Below are 18549 nucleotides of genomic sequence, written 5' to 3' on the forward strand. Positions count from 1 at the left end.
ATGAGGGCTAGCAAGACGACAGTGCCTTGTTTAAAGAGGTCACAAGCCCAGACGTTTTGGGAAACACTGGCCAACTTGTGACTGGAAACTCAGTTTTCTGGATAATCTCGATTGGACAAAGTGACTTACAGCTACTGCTGAAGTGCCGTCGAGCAAAGCCTCCAACTTCTTCCTCCTTCTTTGGCGTGCTTAGCCTGTCTGTGGCGTGTGATTGTGATCTTGAAACAGGAAAAACATATTAAAAAAAAACATCCTGCATGTTCTGCAAACATTCCCTGGAAGATAAATAAGGAAATACAATCAGAAGAGGGAGCTTGTTTGTACAGCTGTAACCTGATCACTGCACTCAATCACTGTAGCATATCTGATTAGTCTTACACCAAATACCACATTCATCAACGCTTATTCCTAATTATGCTGTTACTAATGTCAAAACCATAAGATCATTAGCTCATGGTGGCTGTCAGGGGGAAGGGAAAACCCTGTCAGCATGCAGGGTGCAGCGTGAGCAGCGCAGAGGGGAGGAGCCTGTCGAGTGCGTCACACGGAGGGCGTTCCCAGCAGACAGGGCGTCCATAATCAATGACCAAACACAGCAGCCAATCACAGGGCGCATCCTAATGAGCAGCCTTTAAACCCTCTTATGAATCGGTTCTTTCCAGACTGACCGGATTTTATCGGCGCACACCGGAGGAAGCAGCTGATCTCTCCAACTCTCACCTCAACATCTCTGACTCCACGAAAAACTTTTTCTACTCTCCACCTCAGCGTGAACTACAGGACCCGCTCACAGCACACAGCTCACAGCTGCAGGGGATATAATATCTGAGAGAGAGGATACAGCGCTGTCACATTCATCCAGCTGATCTCTTGGTTTTTTTCTTTTCGGGGAGGGGGGGACTGAAAGTTAACGTCGCCATGTCTTGCGGTGATGCGTCGGATCAGAGTCGGCGGTTCTGCGTGTTGTCTTGGGATCAGGTGCAGCGCTTGGACTCGATCCTCGGGGAGGCTGTGCCCATCCACGGCCGGGGTAACTTCCCCACTCTGTCCGTGCAGCCGCGCCAGATCGTCCAGGTAATGTAGCCTGCTGACCCCCACACACACATCCACATACTCACTTTTTAATTTTTATTACAATTTATTTTTTTTAAATATTATTTTTTATGTCTTGTATAAATTTGAGCACTGGGACCCCTTTTTAAGAATTAGATTATTTAAACTGAATATTTGCACTGCAGGAGGGTTGAATAATGTGAAACCTGTGGATGAAATTGTCACTCTTTCATATCCACCCACCTGGGGAAGTACATATTAAAATGAAATCGTCTGTAACTTTCTTGAAAAGCTCTCAAGGACCCCTTGTGGTTTCCAAATCCCAATGTAAAAGCCACTGACCAACCCAGGACATGACCTATGTAGGTTTTCGTTCATCCTTCCAGTCTTAAATGTATTTCTAAGACACATTACATCATCATCATTTTGTTTCCTCTTTTTGAAGGCATGCTCGCATTTTGACTCATCCTTCCAATTTCTCGCCAGGACTGTTCTCTCAAATGTATCTGACTCTTTTCTCTTGGTTGACGCTTAAAATAAAGTTTTTCTGAGGGCCGCCATCGAAAACATCAGCCTGGGACACACATAGGCAGGAGCACTTCCCTGGTTGGACTTCAGATGTATGAAACAGACACATGCCAAAGTCCCTCCACATTTCCAGCCTCTTGTGCATTCTGGCCGGATCACATTTCACCTCTCCTGTGCTGTCTCTATAGAGCGTGCACCAAGTGTAAATGCCAGTGCAGAGTTTTAAAAGTGATCATTCAGTGGATATTTTAAAGTGAGATGATCTGTCATAGAATTCATTTTCACCCCCATTTCATTTAAACATTGACATAGTCAAGATGAGCCCGACATCCTGAGCCCGTGAATCCCAGAGCTTCGTGCTTGTGGTCGTGGAAAGATGAATGCTCCATTGAGCCTGCAGGAGGCTTAAATACAGGTTTGAGCCCCAAATGTGGGGACTCTTGTTTCCCCTGGATTTGTGGAAACCTCATATAATTTTATTCAGCTGAAATCTGCCACAAGAGGCTGGCTGCACATTGATCAGCAGTAAATCTCCTGTCACGACAACTGGGAATGGCACACTTTAGCCTTAAAATGTGTATTTAACTGTTTTTTAGGTAATGGTGTGCCTCTTGTGTTATGCATCACAGGGTGCATGATGATTGAGAGTGTCAACCTTTGTCCTGCAGCATCGTGAGGCTCAAGAGTCCAGAGAGTTACAAGTATAGCTGTAGATCTGAGAAAACAACACCCTCTTATGAGTTAGCCTCTTACCTTTTACCTCTTACCTATGTTTTTTTCTCAACAAGTGAGATAAGGGTTGTGTGATCAGGTCAAACATAACATATTGTGATTATTTTAGGGTTGAGATGTGATTTGCAATTTTTGCATCACAGTTTTCTTTTTTACTGAAAAAAAAAAAAACGTACATATGTTGGGTTTTTACCAAACATGGTTTCTTACATCTGGAGAACAGGATTTGTGTGCAGGACATCTGTGCAGCACCACAGTACTTCATTATAACGCACTTCTGTTTCACATTTTCAGTGTTGTAAAAAGAATAAAAAGTACAAGTAAAAGTATCTATGGTGATATGTGGGCACTGTATACTGTGGTAGACTGATTGACTGCCTGGTCGATTGTCTGATCCAAAATTCCGCATTTTTCTCATTACCTGAATCATTTCTAAAAATCTGATTGCTGATAAAACGCTCATGCAGTATGTAATCTGCAAAATAACTAGTAACTAAAGTTATCAAATAAATGTAGTGGGGTAAAAAGTACAATATTTGCCTCCAAAATGCAGTAGAGTAGAAGTATAAAGGAGCAGAAAATGGAAATACTCAAGTAAAATACAAGTACCCCAAGAATTTACTTAAGTAGACTACAGTACTTGAGTAAATGTACTCAGTTACATTCCATCACTGCCTATATTTACGTCTCCCTCACAGTGGTGGAGGTATTCACATCCTTCACTTCAGTTAAAGTAGAAATGCCACAATGCAAAAAAACTCAGTTACAAAAACATTTTAAAAAGTAAAGTTACATTCTTCATTGTGGAAAAAATGTGATTAAAATACAATTAATCAAGTGAAAGGGATTCCAGCTCTGCCACATTTAGTGTCTTTCAGCTTCTTGTTTTGGTGTTAAAGATATAATATGTAAGAAATATGCATTAAACTGTCTACTACACCTTTTGTTTTGTTGAGTTGTGTACTTACTTAATTGTCCCGGCCTTAGTGAGATAGACTTGATTAGGCAGGAGTCGTGTTTCTGACAGCAAGGTGGGGGTGGGGGTGCTCAACCACTCACCTGTACTCAGGTAGGAGAGTTATTAAGTGTACACCTGACCCTGAATTTGGCTCTGACTGCTCGGACACACCTGATTATCACCTCAGCATATAAAAACTGCAATATTCCAGCTTCTGATTGGACTTTGAGCCCAATCGACACCACTTCAGTGCTGAACAGTTACATTACTGCCAGGTTATGCTGTTATGGTTTTGCTCCTTAAACACGCTGTGTGAGGGGCTAACTTGCCTTCAAATGTTTGTTCGTCAGTAGCCTGACCCAGTGTGTATAAATAGAGCTGGCTCGTTATCTGATCACCATGGGAGAGAGAGTTAACAGACACTAATCTGACAGGTCAGTGCCCGGGGAGAGATTTAGGATTGCTACGTGAGTGTGTAACAACTAATTTGCGCTGCCGGCTTGTACAAATGTACTAATTGCACTTAATATCTTCTCAGTGGAAGTGCTTGTCTTATTTGTTGTTACAGGTGTCAGCTTTAGCATCAGGTGTACACTGAGTGGAAATGACCAAATTCTCAACGAGCTTGCCAGATGTAACGAGGCGGCTGCAGCCGGTCGTTGATATGTCAGATCTTCAGATTAATGTTTCCACTGAACACTTTGATTCTGAGAGTTTAAAGAACAGAACGTTTTTATGGCACGAGCGGACTGTTGTTTTCCTTCAGGGGAAATGCTGGTAGTGATGTTGGCTGACCCCTTCCAGCTCTAGATCACCCTCTTCCAATGAGGCGAGACGTTCTTTTGAACATCTTCCAGATCGCTGGGTGGCAACTCTGCTGACCCTTAATGATCTGTGGTTGTGGCGTTGAGCCTAAAGTAAGGGGTTTTTTGTTGTCTTGCACACTGGTGTTCACTCTCTTGGCTACAGTTCAGGATTGTAAATGTTATCACTGTCTGTGATAAGATGAGACAATCTGACCCAGAGCACCAGCTCTGCTGCTCTTTGTCTCAGCTCTTTAGGTTTCATTCAGACTGAAGCTGATGGTGATGAAATGGACTTTTGTAAGCAGCAGTATTGATCTTGCCTTCACAAACTATTGATTTCCACTACGCTTGTGTGGAGCTCATATTTCAAGTGTTTAACTTGAGTCTTTTCAGATGCGTCTGTTTCTTTCATCATTTCCCCTCAAAGCCTGACCAAGAACATAGTTAAATCCATTTGTTTAATCATTAATAACATTCTGTGTCTGTGTCTTCTTCCAGGTGGTGCGGGCGAGGCTGGAGGAGAGGGGTGTGTGTGTTAAAGACGTCAGGCTGAATGGCTCGGCTGCCAGCCATGTGCTCCATCAGGACACCGGACTGGGCTACAAGGACCTGGACCTGATCTTTGGCGTGTCGCTGAAAGACGATCAGGCGTTCCGCCTGGTGAAGGACGTCGTGCTGGACTGCCTTTTCGACTTCCTGCCAGCCGGGGTCTCTAAGGAGCGCATCACGGCACTAACCCTCAAAGAGGCCTATGTACAGAAACTGGTGAAAGTCTGTAATGACACGGACCGCTGGAGCCTCATCTCGCTGTCCAACAACACAGGCAAGAATGTGGAGCTAAAATTTGTGGACTCTTTACGGCGACAGTTTGAATTCAGCGTGGACTCCTTCCAGATTTGCCTCGATTCTCTGCTCTTGTTTGACCGCTGCTCGGAGACGCCCATGTCTGAGAGCTTTCATCCCACTGTGGTCGGGGAGAGCGTGTACGGGGACTTCAAGGAGGCCATGGATCACCTGTGTCAGAGGACCATAGCTACACGCAGCCCAGAGGAAATCAGAGGGGGCGGCTTACTGAAGTACTGCCACCTGCTGGTGCGAGGGTTCAGACCCTCCTCAGAGGCGGACATGAAGCAGATGCAGCGCTACATGTGCTCGCGCTTCTTCATTGACTTCTCTGACATAGGAGAGCAGCAGAGGAAACTGGAGGCCTACCTGCAAAACCACTTTGCCGGGATGGAGCACAAACGGTACGAGTGCCTGATGACTCTGCACCAAGTGGTGAATGAAAGCACCGTGTGTCTAATGGGCCATGAGCGGCGTCAGACGCTCAGCCTCATCTCCATGCTGGCGCTGAGGGTGCTGGCTGAGCAGAACGCCATCCCCACTGTAACCAATGTCACGTGTTACTACCAGCCAGCGCCGTACGTGCAGGACATCAACTTCAGTAATTACTATATTGCACACGTGCAGCCGCCGCAGGTCTCACCGTGCAGTAATTCATATCAGACGTGGCTGCCCTGTAGCTGAATGGACTGTGAGGAGGGCAGAGATGGACACGTCTCCATCGCTCTTTATCTGTCAGAGGAAGTGGACTGAAAATACAAAAAAAAGAAACTTATGTTTGCCAAATGTGACTTGACTTAAACAATCCTGTACTGCTGTACATCCGATTGAGCCGACACGTTGATTTTTGTCTTGCAAAACATCTGTAAGATTGCTGGTCATTTCTGAGATGTAGCGATAAATCTTGTTTAAGTATTAAAAAAAAGTCTATATGAAGCTTTATATATATATTGTATGTCAAAAAAATACATTTTTGAGGAAACAAACTTTGAAGCCAGTGCTGTTTTCATACTCTGGCTTTATTTTTTTAAAATTACATACTGGACCAAAGATGTATTTGTTGTTCAGAAAGGGAATGTTGTTATGATTCCAAGTGCCTAAAAATGAACCATGAAATGTTCTGAAAACATCTGTAAAGTGAGAACTGTGCAGTTGCTGTTTTCTAGATTACTCCGTCTCTCTTTTCAGGAACAGAAGTCATTCATTTTTGTGAGATTAAAAAAAGGAAAAACTACAGTTTTTTGTATGGTGGTTATTTTATTTGAACCTTGTTGACGTTTCAATCTTTGCTTCTAAGGGCTGCAGTTAGTTTCAACTAATCATTATCTGAAACTGCCTCACCATTCACTCAGTCGAGTCGTATATTCTCACATGACCATCATAAACAGCAGGTTTTTCATTGAATCTGGGACTAGATAGAGATAGATGGGAGGTTGTTTGTTCTTTACTTGATAAGCTGATGACAACGAGGCGGCTCATTTCCACTGACCAGGCCCATTGAAATGCATATACTGTTGTCTGGAGTGAGTTGCATTCGTTAAACTGAGGCTGGGGATCCATTACAATCCGAGGACATGAACCATAAGGAGGCTTTTCTAAAGCACAATGGCTTCTCTCTCCTCACTGATACTAAAGCTTTTTAACAAAGACTGGCCTGTTCTCCCACCCATGCTACGACTGGAGAGCCCTCCCTGTTTGCTTGACTGATACCATATCCATGTTGTTTTGTCTGAATGAGTCAGAATTAAAAAATCCTTACAGACATAGCTGGAGCTGTAAAGTTTGTCAAAAGAGAGATGCGGTGGAAATGACACAGCTCATATAGATTATTGGCAGAACTCAGAGCTTCACGAGCCTCGCTCGTCACATTCGGGCCATTGTTTACATCCACTGTGCAAACTGGGAACAAAAAGTTAACGCGCCGTTTGAGTCTCACGTATTCATTCCCTCTCCACATTAAACTTTGTTTTGAATATTATGTCAGGCAATGAGGGGCTGCTTTATAAATACTCTGCCTTTTCACACACGACCACACTAACATGTGGGAGGAACGCAGGACAAAGATTCACCGTTGGGGCCCCTCCTGACTCGCCACCTACTGCAATGTGTGTGTCCCATGTGGCCTCCAAGTCCAGTGCAACCAGTTCTCCTAATTTGCATCTGTAGTTTGTGGTAATGTGATTAAACACAACATCATTGGGAACCTGCATAATGCGAGCACGATATAAATAAAACGCAAATAAACAAAAAACTCAAACATTTCGACACAGGTTCTTTCTGCAAGACAGGAGTACGGCACTAGCTAATAACAGGAATGGAGTAGAGTGAATCACAAACACAAATACGTACAACACATCATACACAAACAAAACTAAACATTCTTATTACCTACACTGCTATCATAGATCATTTATAGTTTGTTTGAAAAGCCAATTGCAGATGGTGCAAAGGACAATCTGTATCTGTTAGTGCTGCCTTTGTAAACGCTGTACGTAGCACTGATGTCATCATCAGGGTGTCTTCACAGACTTTGTCTCGGCTTGTGCTTTGAGACTAGAAATTCTTAACAAAAAACCTGAATAACAAACAAGGGCTAGGAGTCTTGAAAGATAGAGACGTTCACCCGGCAGGGAGTGTCTAACACATGATGTTATCAATTTGCATGATGGGAATTGTAGGATTCAGTAGACACATACTACAAAAAAAAAGCCAGAATATCTCAGCCTTTGCTGCATTGATGTTCACCTGTGTTTTTCAGTGGTCTTACTGTTGGCTCCTTTGTGGTCATACTGCTACCAGCCTGGCTACTGTCCACAGCAAAAAACAACCGTAAAATTCATAATTTGACCTAGATACCCTGATCTCAGTGCTATGAAGAAGGCAGAGTAAAACATCAACACATGGTAGAAAGAATGCCGGGTTTGAACTGTCTGGAGTCCTGCTGGTAAGGGGAAACAGAGATCAACGACAGAGCAGACTTTGACACAATGTCGGAGCTCTCCACTGAGTGACCGTCCGTTCACCTTCTTTGCCTCCTCCACCGGCGGGGTTCTTTATCTTGTGCAGTTTAGAGTTTCCACTGGTATATAGTTGTTCTCCCGTTACCATGGGATAGCAACCAGGAAAAAACAATGCCTCTTCCTGTTTTGGTTTGCGCAATGGCAGACCAGTATCCTTTGTGCTGTAATTCAACCTTCAGTTTTCAAAAAAAATCTCACCCGGTGCCAGACCGAAGCATGGTGGCATGGTGAAAGCGAGGTTTTTAGGGAACCAATCTATACACGGATGGTACAATCAGCATTTACTTCAGGACGATATGTTTAAGCAAAAAAGTGGTCTATTGCCAGTTTTAAGTGCAAGACTAAAACAAGACCAAAACCAAGTGACATGCAGTGAATCTGAGGCTTTTGTAGGATCTCAGGGTCTGCTTGCAAATAAGTTTATTGTTTTGATTGATATAAAACTCAAAATTATAAATGCTCTCATGAGCCAGTGGGGTCTTTACAATGGTGGAGATGATGCAGTCTACCTCTATATTTGTAACCCCATGAGTGTGATTGGTAGAGGATGGATTGGATAGTTCATTAGTGCCAACATGAAACTTTCGCAGACCACTAACTGCAGTACTGCTCAGTGCAGTACTGCAAATGAGCCAAATGACGATGTGTTTCCTAACGGGCTTTTCCTATTTACCTGCTTCCACTTAGACAGAGTTTATGGAATCTTTCCCCTGTTATTCCTCGTCTTCTTAGCCTTTCTTCCACTGTATGAAATAACAGGATGTTGTGGTGCTAAAAGGTAATTTTGGTTGCAATTTAACAGTGAAAATATTTGAAACGATTTCTCGCTTGTTCAAGGGCTCTTCTGATTAAGATGTTTTGAATCCAACATCCTGGTCATCCATCACTTTCACTACTGGCTCTGCTTGTTTTGGCACCATGTTGAAGTGTTTAGAGCTCTCTGTAAATTGTTCCTTTTGTGCTGTGTGTGTGTTTCTTCAAGTGGTTGGGATTGTTTTGGCAGAGACCATCCAGGGTGTGTTCTCTTTGTTTTTCTTTCATGTTTGCCATTAGACCATTGGGTCAATATGAATCCTAAGGACTGGTGCATAGATGGCAGGCAAGATGGCTTCATTGTCAATGGCCTCTATCAAATTAAAATCATCTGTATAAATAATGAAATATTGGATTTAACAGAAGAACAAGCAGTAGCAGTTGAAGTGACACATTCAATTGAAAAGATTTTTTTTATCAAGTGCCCTGTCTGGATGTTAGATTCTGTCGCAGGGATAATAGTGTGAGATTTCTGAGACACTTAATTTGGGCTTTGATTTGGAGAGTACGTGTGTGGGCTGAGGTCTGTGCACATGTCTGTGTGAAAGGAGGGTGATGACAGGACTGAGACGCAGTAATGACAGAGATTTCACAATTTCTCGCCACAACACAAATCAAACTCACCCTGGTCTGGTATCTGTGCTATTACCTCTCCTGAAAAAGGGTTTATTCACCCAAGGGAGCGATTATAATGTCCCACTTACCCATTATCCAAGGGGAGTTTCTCACTTTGTGCCTTTGTTTGGTGCACACTTTCTCTCCCCTTATGCCAGACAAACTTTGAAGACTCAGTCCCGATCACATTGACCTGAGTCAGGAAATGGAGATGTTTTAAATTAAGCTGTTCTTAAGCAGCACATGACTCTTTGGACGTGACATCATCCTAAGGGTGCAAAGGGGAAACACATGTTTTAGTTGAACTGCATGATTGGAGCGAGCTGACAGTGCAGCTTCAGCTGGAGGAGATGTGTGGGTTGTCATCTGTGTGTTGCTGTGTTGCCGGGGTACAGTGCTGAGAAACGTCTGCAAGTTCATCACAAGTTCATCTAGAGGAGAAAGACTCCAAACAACTGTGGTATAGATATCACCAAGCGTATTATAAAGAGGAAACCCACAGTGTACAATAAGCCATGAAGCCTGCAGTTATATATAATAGCACTATAAGTCATAAGTTGCTGTTGCCAGGTGAAAACCTTGTATCCAAATTGTGAACTTTTGGGAATTTTTGACATAATTCAGTGGGTTTTGAAGGAGATATATCTATATATATAGGACACAAAAACATGCCCGAAAACCTCAGAGAAACAAGATTTTCCCTTGATAGTTAGGAAAACATTGAAATCTGGACAGCAACAAAGTAATGAATGTTTTCTGGCCTGGATGAGCAAAAGCTTTCCATTGAGTAAGAGGTCATACTGTTACTGGAGGAGCTCCTGGTTGGTTGGTCGGTTAAAAATAAACAATACAGCCATGCTGCCTCCAATTTGTTCATATTATGAATTCGACAGGTCCCAAATTCTTACATATTACACCTTTAATTACAGTTTTGTACCTTACTTAAAGGGGAATTCAGGTATTTTTAAACCTGGGCCCTATATTTACATGTTTTGGTGTGACTGTTTCATACATTGCCTCCGCTAGCAGCCATGACACAGCTGCAATGTAAGCCTTTGGGGCAACTACGACAGTGAAGTTACTTTCATTTAAAGCGCTTCTTTTTACCACAATCTGCTGGACCAGTTCTGAAACTTTTGGTTGGTAATTCCTCTTTGAGGATTTCCATGTTCTGTAACTATATAGTAATACTTCATTACATTTCAAAGGGAAATATTGAAGTTTTTACTCCACTACATTTATCTGACAGGCATTACCTGTTACTTTGCAAATTAAATGCTCTACACACCTACGTAGGTCTGGCTGATAAGACTTATGTGTATAGTCAGGTGTAAATTGGGTGGAGCTATGCTAGTCATACATGATGTCACCAAACTTCATGTACTGATAAGATTGAAAATAAGGTAAGTTGTCCTGCCCCAACATGTGCAACAAAACCGCAGAAGGATGACGGAGCTGTCTGTACACCCACGCAGTCCTGACAAGAGGTCTGATTGGCAACAAGTGAAAACACGTGTGTGGATGGACTATGGGTGTGTATAGGCTGTAATATTTTACAAACAAAATGTATGACTTTCTAAAATATGATGCATCATTACTGATTAATTTATCAACCTGTAAAATAACTGATTAGAATTTTTTGTGCCAAGAACTACAACATTAAAATTCTGCTTATACTGTAATGCACCATAGGTATCAAATCAGTAATACAGCCTATATCCGAATGTAAGTGACCACTTAACACGTAACAGAAAGAGTAACAGAGTATTTGGTATACTGTGGCATTGAAGAGGGAGAGTGATAGAAACCGAGGTGAAACAAGATTGGACTGACAGGCATTCACTCAATGGAGAGCACCGGTGTTGTGTCAAAGTCTGTTCCCATGCCAATATGTGTTTTCCTTTACCACAGGGACTTGAGACGATTCAAAACTGCCATTCTTTCTGCTAGATCAGTAAGTAAGAAAACCTCCCTACTTATAAATACAATCAGGTGTTTTACTTTGCCTTTTCATAGCACTGAGATCAGGGTTTCTGCGTCAAATTGAGATTCTTAAAGTTGTTTTTTGCTTTGGAGAGTCACCAGGCTGCTATCTGTCGCCATGTTGTTGAAGCTGTGTTTCCAAAAGTAATGCTGAGAAACATTTGCAGGGGGGAAACTTGAACCTAAGCTACGCTAAGCTAATTGGGTACTGGCTCTAGCTTCATATTTAGCTCACACATGTGAGTGGTATCAATATTTCTGTCTAACAAACACACAAACAAACAAACATTACATTTCAAAGGGAAATATTGACATGAAATATAAAAAACTGTGTTCATCTGACAACCTATGAAAGGGTTAGGTTTATCACTAATAAAGCCATAATAACAACGTATACATTTTAGAAGTATGCCTGAGTAAATGAAATGTAATGGAAACCTAATGATGAGATAAAGATCTATTTTTTGTCTCTTTGAAGATGAGATGAAACATCACCAAACAGCTGACTTAGATCTGAGAGTTGAGCAGGACTTGGATGCAGCTGGACACTGGTTTGACTCAAGCTGTGAATCATCAGACCAATGTGTGTGTTTGTTCATGTTCATGTGTCTGCTCATTTAGAAAGTGATGTCATATTGGCCAGATGGAACATGCTAGAATATTCAGAGTACTCTACCAGGGCGGTGGGAGGCAGAGGGTGGGGTAATATGAGTTGGTGGATGCGTGTGTCGGGGTACCAAAATAGCTCGGAGGAGAGAAATAGTATCTGTTATTTCACTTCAGGGTTCAGGGAGCGTGGGGGTGTTACAGCAGATCCAAACTGCTGCTGGAGAGGCGAAATAAAGTGTGAGGGACAGTCGCGCACACAGGGGGAGCCAGCACTGAGCATTCCTGGCATTACAGCCCGCTGACAAACAATCCTAACTTTATCCAGTGAGCCGGGCCAACTGAATGGCTGCAGTGTGTCGAGTTTACCCACTGAGGGGGGCAGCGCCCAGCCCGGTCCTCCACTCTGTCCCCGTCCAAACACTATCATGTCTGAGGTGCAACTGTCATCTCAGTGTCGGAAATCTTGTAATCTTTACTGTTTGTAAGTAAACAAGGAGGACTTTTTGTATTTTTTATTCGATCGTTATTCTCATTACAGCAGCACCAGATGGTCTTTTCACGGTGCGAAGATTTATAGCTTTAGTGGAATATGTTCATAAAGATCTCCCAGAAGCATGAGCACACATGTCTGCTCGTATGAATAAATAAAGTTCTGTCAGTGGGGAGTAAGGCGTTTTGAAAGCAAAAACATCCGCCTCGTTCAACTATGAAAGAGATTTTATGAGAACTCAACAGCTCAACACCGTCCAATCTGTAACAAAGATCAAACTGGTGCTTATTATTTCAGCCACAAACACCGAGATGCACACATTTAAAAACTTTAGTTCTTTTTTGACACAACAAGGGGGGCAGGGGCATTATTAGCTAACTTTACATCCACCCTCTGGCGGGCTAAGATACTGCAGAGTGTCAGAGTCGGCTAATGATAACGACTCCTTCGACTCTGTTGAGAAGTTTAGACTCACCAGTTGCAGCCAAACGTACTTTATTGCGTTACTTTTGCCAAATTATTCCTCATCCTCAAATTCCTTTTTCTGTAAAAAGTGAAGCATAGGCTACTGTTTGAAAATACAAAAGCACACATCTAATCACTGTGTTGTCTTAGCGTGTGCTAGCTAGCTAGCTATGGCTGAAAATCCATGGTTGATGGCTGAAACGAGATGGGTATTATTGTTGATTTCAGTTTGGAATTTAAAACCCACTGTCTCCAAAATTACTTAGAATTTGAGGTGGTAAGTGTAGACGTGCTGACAGTTGAATGGGGTAGGGTTTAGCTAATGCTTAATTGTAAATGTTCAAATTTCTTTTCAAGGACTTCTCGCCTACCTACGTTGACTTAAAAGAAGAGAAAGTTTCTTGATTCTGAGTTTCCAAGGTTTTAACTTTTAATCTTTTCTCAGTCCTTAAAAATGCACTGTATAAGAATACAAAATAGAAATTTGAACATCTGCAATTATGTGACAACTGGTAAACCCCATCATCTGAAGAAGATCATGTGATTAGATAAAAAGCTCCACAACAGCCACTAACTAGACCTTGTGGTGACATTGTTTTGATGAAGAGCAATGCATGATTTTCCTTCCAGGAAATGGTGGCCTATCCTGAGAAGTGATCTGAAGTGCATTTCAGATGTGGCCTCGAGTTATGGTTGCCATGTGAAATCCTCGTCTGGATCCTTTCACATCAGTTGGACGTCATGTGGAGCCCATCACCAAGGCCCCTTTCACTTCATGTCCCCCTTCCTGCATTCCTGGAACAGGACAGGAAGTGAAATGTTGAGAGAAGGGCTTGGTTGTGCTCCTCATCAACACTTGTGCAGAGGGGATTGCTGAAGATCTCCATGTGGGGGTTCAAAGAGACGGGGGCTGGATGGTGAGTCATGCACTGGGGCCTGGGTCCAATCTGATGTGGGTTTGTTTACTCAGGACCCAGTAAAAGTCATTGTTCCACATTTCAAGTTTTCCACATGTAGCTGCTCTTCACCCCCGCTGCCGCTGCCGTCGGCTGGCTGCTCAGCCCCCACAATCTGCCTCCTGCTGCGAGTGACTGGGGTTATTGGCTACCAGTTCACTGAGCACATCAGTTCAATCTGGTTGTAATAACTCCATGGCTTTGTATTGATATTAATCTGAGCTAAATCATTAAACGCTCCATTTCTTGATGTCGCTCCAAGGTCATTTGAGAGCTTTTGAGAATGGCAGTTTCCCCACTCAAAACCAACTTTTCTGTCAAACTGCACTTCTCCTCTGTCTGAAACTGAGATCAGATGGAAAATGAGGCCTCATCAAAACACATAAATCAGTCATTTGTTTTGCCAGTATATATTTCACTTCTGAAACATAAACTTTTCGCTCCAAACCATGTGCCTCTTCAGCATGTAACAACGTCAACCACCAAGGAACTGTCAAAAAGATCATGGCAGTCTCGACAAAGCTTTTCACTTGTATTATTTTTCTTCTATTTCAGATCGAAAGTGTAAACAGAGCTTCAGAGTGATGTTATGAAATTCAAAGTTGCATGGCCGTCACTGCTAAAAATTGCATCCATGTTCACTACAGGCCGTACGTCTCAGAATTGGCAGTGGACGTCAAGTTAAGAATTACTTCCAGGTGCATTTTAAGAATCACAGTTGAATCAAAATTAAAAAATGAATAACAAGATAATTGAACCAAACCAAATGTTTCACCTTCTGATGGCATACAACAATAATTCCCCTGATAAAAACTTTTGTGGTCCCTAGCACGAACATAATGGATTTTCCAATTAATTGCTCAAATGCATTTCCAAGCATTAAACCATGCCAGTTAAACAGCCAGTGGGAGTGAATTATGAGCACGTAATTACAATAGTGTGTTCCAGCTGCTTTGTTGATAATTTTAATTCTTGTTCTGTCAGTTCGTTTTTATAGTGAGATATAAAACTGAGCAGTTCCTTTTCTCATGAAATCATTTTGTCTGTCTACCAAGAGGTTTGAAGTTTATTGTTAAAAGACGTGGCCACGGCAGGCAAACCCAGGAAAAAAAATAAAAAAGGCTTTTTTTCCCTCATGTGATAGCCCCAGTAACTTATCATTAACTATTTTATTTCAAATACCAAACTGAGACGGCATTTATTAATAAAACGGTTATATATTTTAGTTCTTCAGCATGGTGTGTTGACTTTGGTCAGTCTGATGTATGAGTTGGCCTGCGTGTTTCCCGTCTGGAAGTGTAGGACCAGTGTGTGGATTTGGAACAACCAGCTCGATCCACTTGTGTCAACCTACATCGGATATATAAGCCTCAACTTTTCCAGATGATAAAATTATCATGTTTGGACATTTTATCCTCAGTGAGGATACAGATGTCACGAGTCTTCAGTGTGCTGCAGACTAGTCAGTTTGTTTATACTGAGCTCTCTTGTTTTTTCTCCTCCATTTATTTCTCTAATGTTTGACTTGATTTTAATGAGAAAATGACAGCATGGGTGTGAACTTGTTGATTTTTATCTCATTAACCTGTCCAACAGTATCTACCGTCTCCTGTGGTGTTCCCCAAGGCTCAATCTTAGGCCCGATTTTATTTGCATTATATATGCTTCCACTTGCCATTTTCTCTTTTTGGAAAATATAAATACCAATTTTACAAGAACAATAAGCAGCTATACTTTACCGTCAGTCCACTTTAAGAGAATGGCAAATTTTCTCCTGCTCAAAGACAGATGTCCTAATAAAAACCTTTTCCACATTAAAGCAAAGATAAATAATTTTCTCTGTCGTGGATATCTGGAGACCATCTTACTCGCTTTTATTACTTCAAGGTCTTGCATCTTTCTTTGTGTGGGAGTCAGTCCGTCGATTTTGAACTATGGTTGGAAGAAACAGGGATGTTCTTCCAACCAAAGTTCAAAATCGGATCACCTAAACCTAGAAAGAAACCATAACTACCTTGTTCCGGCTCTACATGGATTGGCACCTTCTCTGCATCTGATCAATTACTCTTCAAAATTCCCCATAACCAGTCAAAAACAAAAGGTGACCAAGCTTTTTTACATTGCTGCACCCAGACTACGGAGCAGTTTACCCATCACCTTCCCCATTTATTGCCACCTTTAAATCCCAACTAGAGACCGACCTTTTTATGATAGTGTTAATTTAGTTTTTTTACCTCCTTATTGTGTTTTAATTTAAAGGTGCAATATGTAAAAACCTAAAATTATCAACAGAATGTAAAGAAATAACAGTTTTGACATTATGTCAAAGATGCCTTTGAATTGTGTTGCCAAGATATCTTCAGAAATTAGCGTGTTAGTAGCTAGCCCCTAATTGCTTTGCTCCACCACCAACACTCCATCAGTGCTCTGAGCTCTCAGTCCGGGCAGAGTCAGCCTATTGGAGTGCGAGCTGCACGGCTAACTGAGCTAACTAGCTAACGGCAGCTAAAGTTGGCAGCAGTTGGTAGTTGCTCTGGTGATATGTTGCCCCCTATTTGTTTGGAGTATGAATTCAACAGGTGGATAATTCTATAAGCCAAATGTTTACATTTTTGTTTGTGTAAACATTCGAGCAAAAACAAGCCAAGGCATTTATAAAAAAGATCCCAGAAGTCCTACAAAAATATAGGACTGTATAACCAAACTGTTACGAAGAAAAGTTACATAGTCCACCTTTAAATATCTCTTTTATTTTTAAAATATGAACTTGACTGGCTGGAATACATTTTTTCAATGTGACTAAAAACAGAAATGTTACAAGAGAAAGCAGCTTTACTCCTACATTTACACCAAAGACCGCAACACCTTCTTACTTCAGATGGAGCTACAGCGGAGCGAAGTGTACTGCGGCAGCCAGCAGTAACCTTTGGCATTCACCCAAGTGATGTAACACAGTAACCTGATTTCCACAGATCTGCAGGCTCAGATACATTAATGATTTGATTGGATAAAATTGCTTTTCCTCATCTTCATAATCTTTTTGTTTTCCTTCTGTTCGTCTCCTGCTGAGGATGGGAAACGTCCTGGATGTCTGTTTTTTTCATGATTTGGGTTGAACATCCTCTCCTCAAGGCCGCACAAAGCGAGCTACAAATCAGCAGTCAAAAACAAAATAAAATGAGAAAAATAGAAAAACATGACCTGGGTTTTGAAACTGAGGAAATGGAAAATGTAAAGCCTACGTTGTTGTCATGTGATCTGCTCGCAGGGAGTCCGAGCAGATGAATTTAAGCATCCCGTCCTCAGAGGAGACACCCCCTCTGCTCTGAGACTTTTTAACTTCCTGGACCCCACATAGACAGAGAGTGTCTGTGTGCTGTCAGTGAAGTGAACCAGAAACAAACACACACATCATCCTTTTCCCACATCCCCCAAAAGACACAGAAACACACCCACAGCATGTATTCACTCTCTCTTACACAAACACACGCACACACATGCACAAGCAGTAGATTAGTATATTCACCACACGAGACCTCTTAGTTATGACATCACCCACGCATTAACAAGTCTGCTCAGGCTGACCGTGGGGCGACCTCCATGGCCATCAGGACGTTTTTTTTTTTCACTGGAGCTCTTGGACAGAACTCCCCGTTTCCTTTGGGCTGTTGCAGTCCCATGTGGTAGTAATAAATCCACCGCAAAGTTGAAACAAACAGTGCAGAAAGATGTTTGGATAGCCTCTCTCACTTTTTTATTTTTTCTTATCATAAGCTGATTTTTTTCTTCTTTTTCGATGTTTATTTTTGTTTTGTGATTTCACTGTTTTCAGTTCCTCCCACATGTGTCCAGTTGGGGAAGAAACAGACAGTAAATGGACAAATTGGCAATGAAGACAAAGGTTCAAACAAAGTGCTTCACTCTCACCAAATGTTTATTTCTTCACTGTTGCAGTGCAAAATCTTGATCAGTTAAATCTTCATCAGGCACGATCTTTAATATTAATACTTCATAAACATGTTGATGACAACATACTTATTGTTGAGTCTTGACCAGCTAACCAGAAGCCTTGGTATTTGACGACCTTGGAATGAGACTCAAACATCAACTTTCTCCAAAATCACTTTTGACACCTTTGATGAACAATGTTTTGACATTTATTCATTTAAAAAAAAAATTATGTTAAAGGGTAACTCCACCAATTTTACACATTAAAGTGTTTACAGGTCTTAATGAATACTACTGCATATGTGAAAAAAGTAGTATAAAGCCTTTTGGGGCTCCAAAGGAAGCTGCATGTAATCTGACTAATTGCCTTGAGATTTCACTTGGTAGCTTAGTTGCATTGTGGGTAATGTAGGCGCCAGGTTTTCAAAAGGAAGAAGAATGCGTGTATAAAGAAGACAATCTCTGCTGTCACAATTTAATGTTTTTAAAATGTCCATAATGAGTCCAACAGTGTTATAGAAGTGCAATGCCAGACCAGTGGACTTTTCAAAACTTGGCGCCTGCATTACCCACAATGCTTAGCCCCTGAGTGACATCAGTGGAGGCAATTTATCAGATTGCATGCAGCTTCCTCTGGAGCCACAAAAGGCTTCATACTACTTTTTTCACATATACAGTAGAACTCCTCAAGACCTGTAAACACTTTAATGTGTGAAATGGGTGGAGTTAC

General features: G+C 41.8%; 1 protein-coding gene across 1 annotated transcript; it reads left to right on the forward strand.

The window, feature by feature from the left end:
- The first annotated feature begins 685 nt into the window (after positions 1–685).
- tent5ba (terminal nucleotidyltransferase 5ba) lies at positions 686–6156 on the forward strand. The gene is made up of 2 exons (XM_073485491.1): positions 686–1074; positions 4576–6156. Exons 1-2 carry the CDS (start codon positions 919–921, stop codon positions 5602–5604), a joined length of 1185 nt encoding a protein of 394 aa, XP_073341592.1. The 5' UTR covers positions 686–918; the 3' UTR covers positions 5605–6156.
- The last annotated feature ends 12393 nt before the right edge of the window (positions 6157–18549 follow it).

This window comes from Pagrus major, chromosome 17 (assembly GCF_040436345.1).
Source record: "Pagrus major chromosome 17, Pma_NU_1.0".
Lineage (NCBI taxonomy): Eukaryota > Metazoa > Chordata > Actinopteri > Spariformes > Sparidae > Pagrus > Pagrus major.

Coding starts and splice junctions, on each gene's coding strand:
- tent5ba (XM_073485491.1), top strand. CDS start 919: ATGTCTTGCGGTGATGCGTCGGATCAGAGTCGGCGGTTCTGCGTGTTG. Junction 1,075..4,575: donor AGCCGCGCCAGATCGTCCAG/GTAATGTAGCCT, acceptor GTCTTCTTCCAG/GTGGTGCGGGCGAGGCTGGA.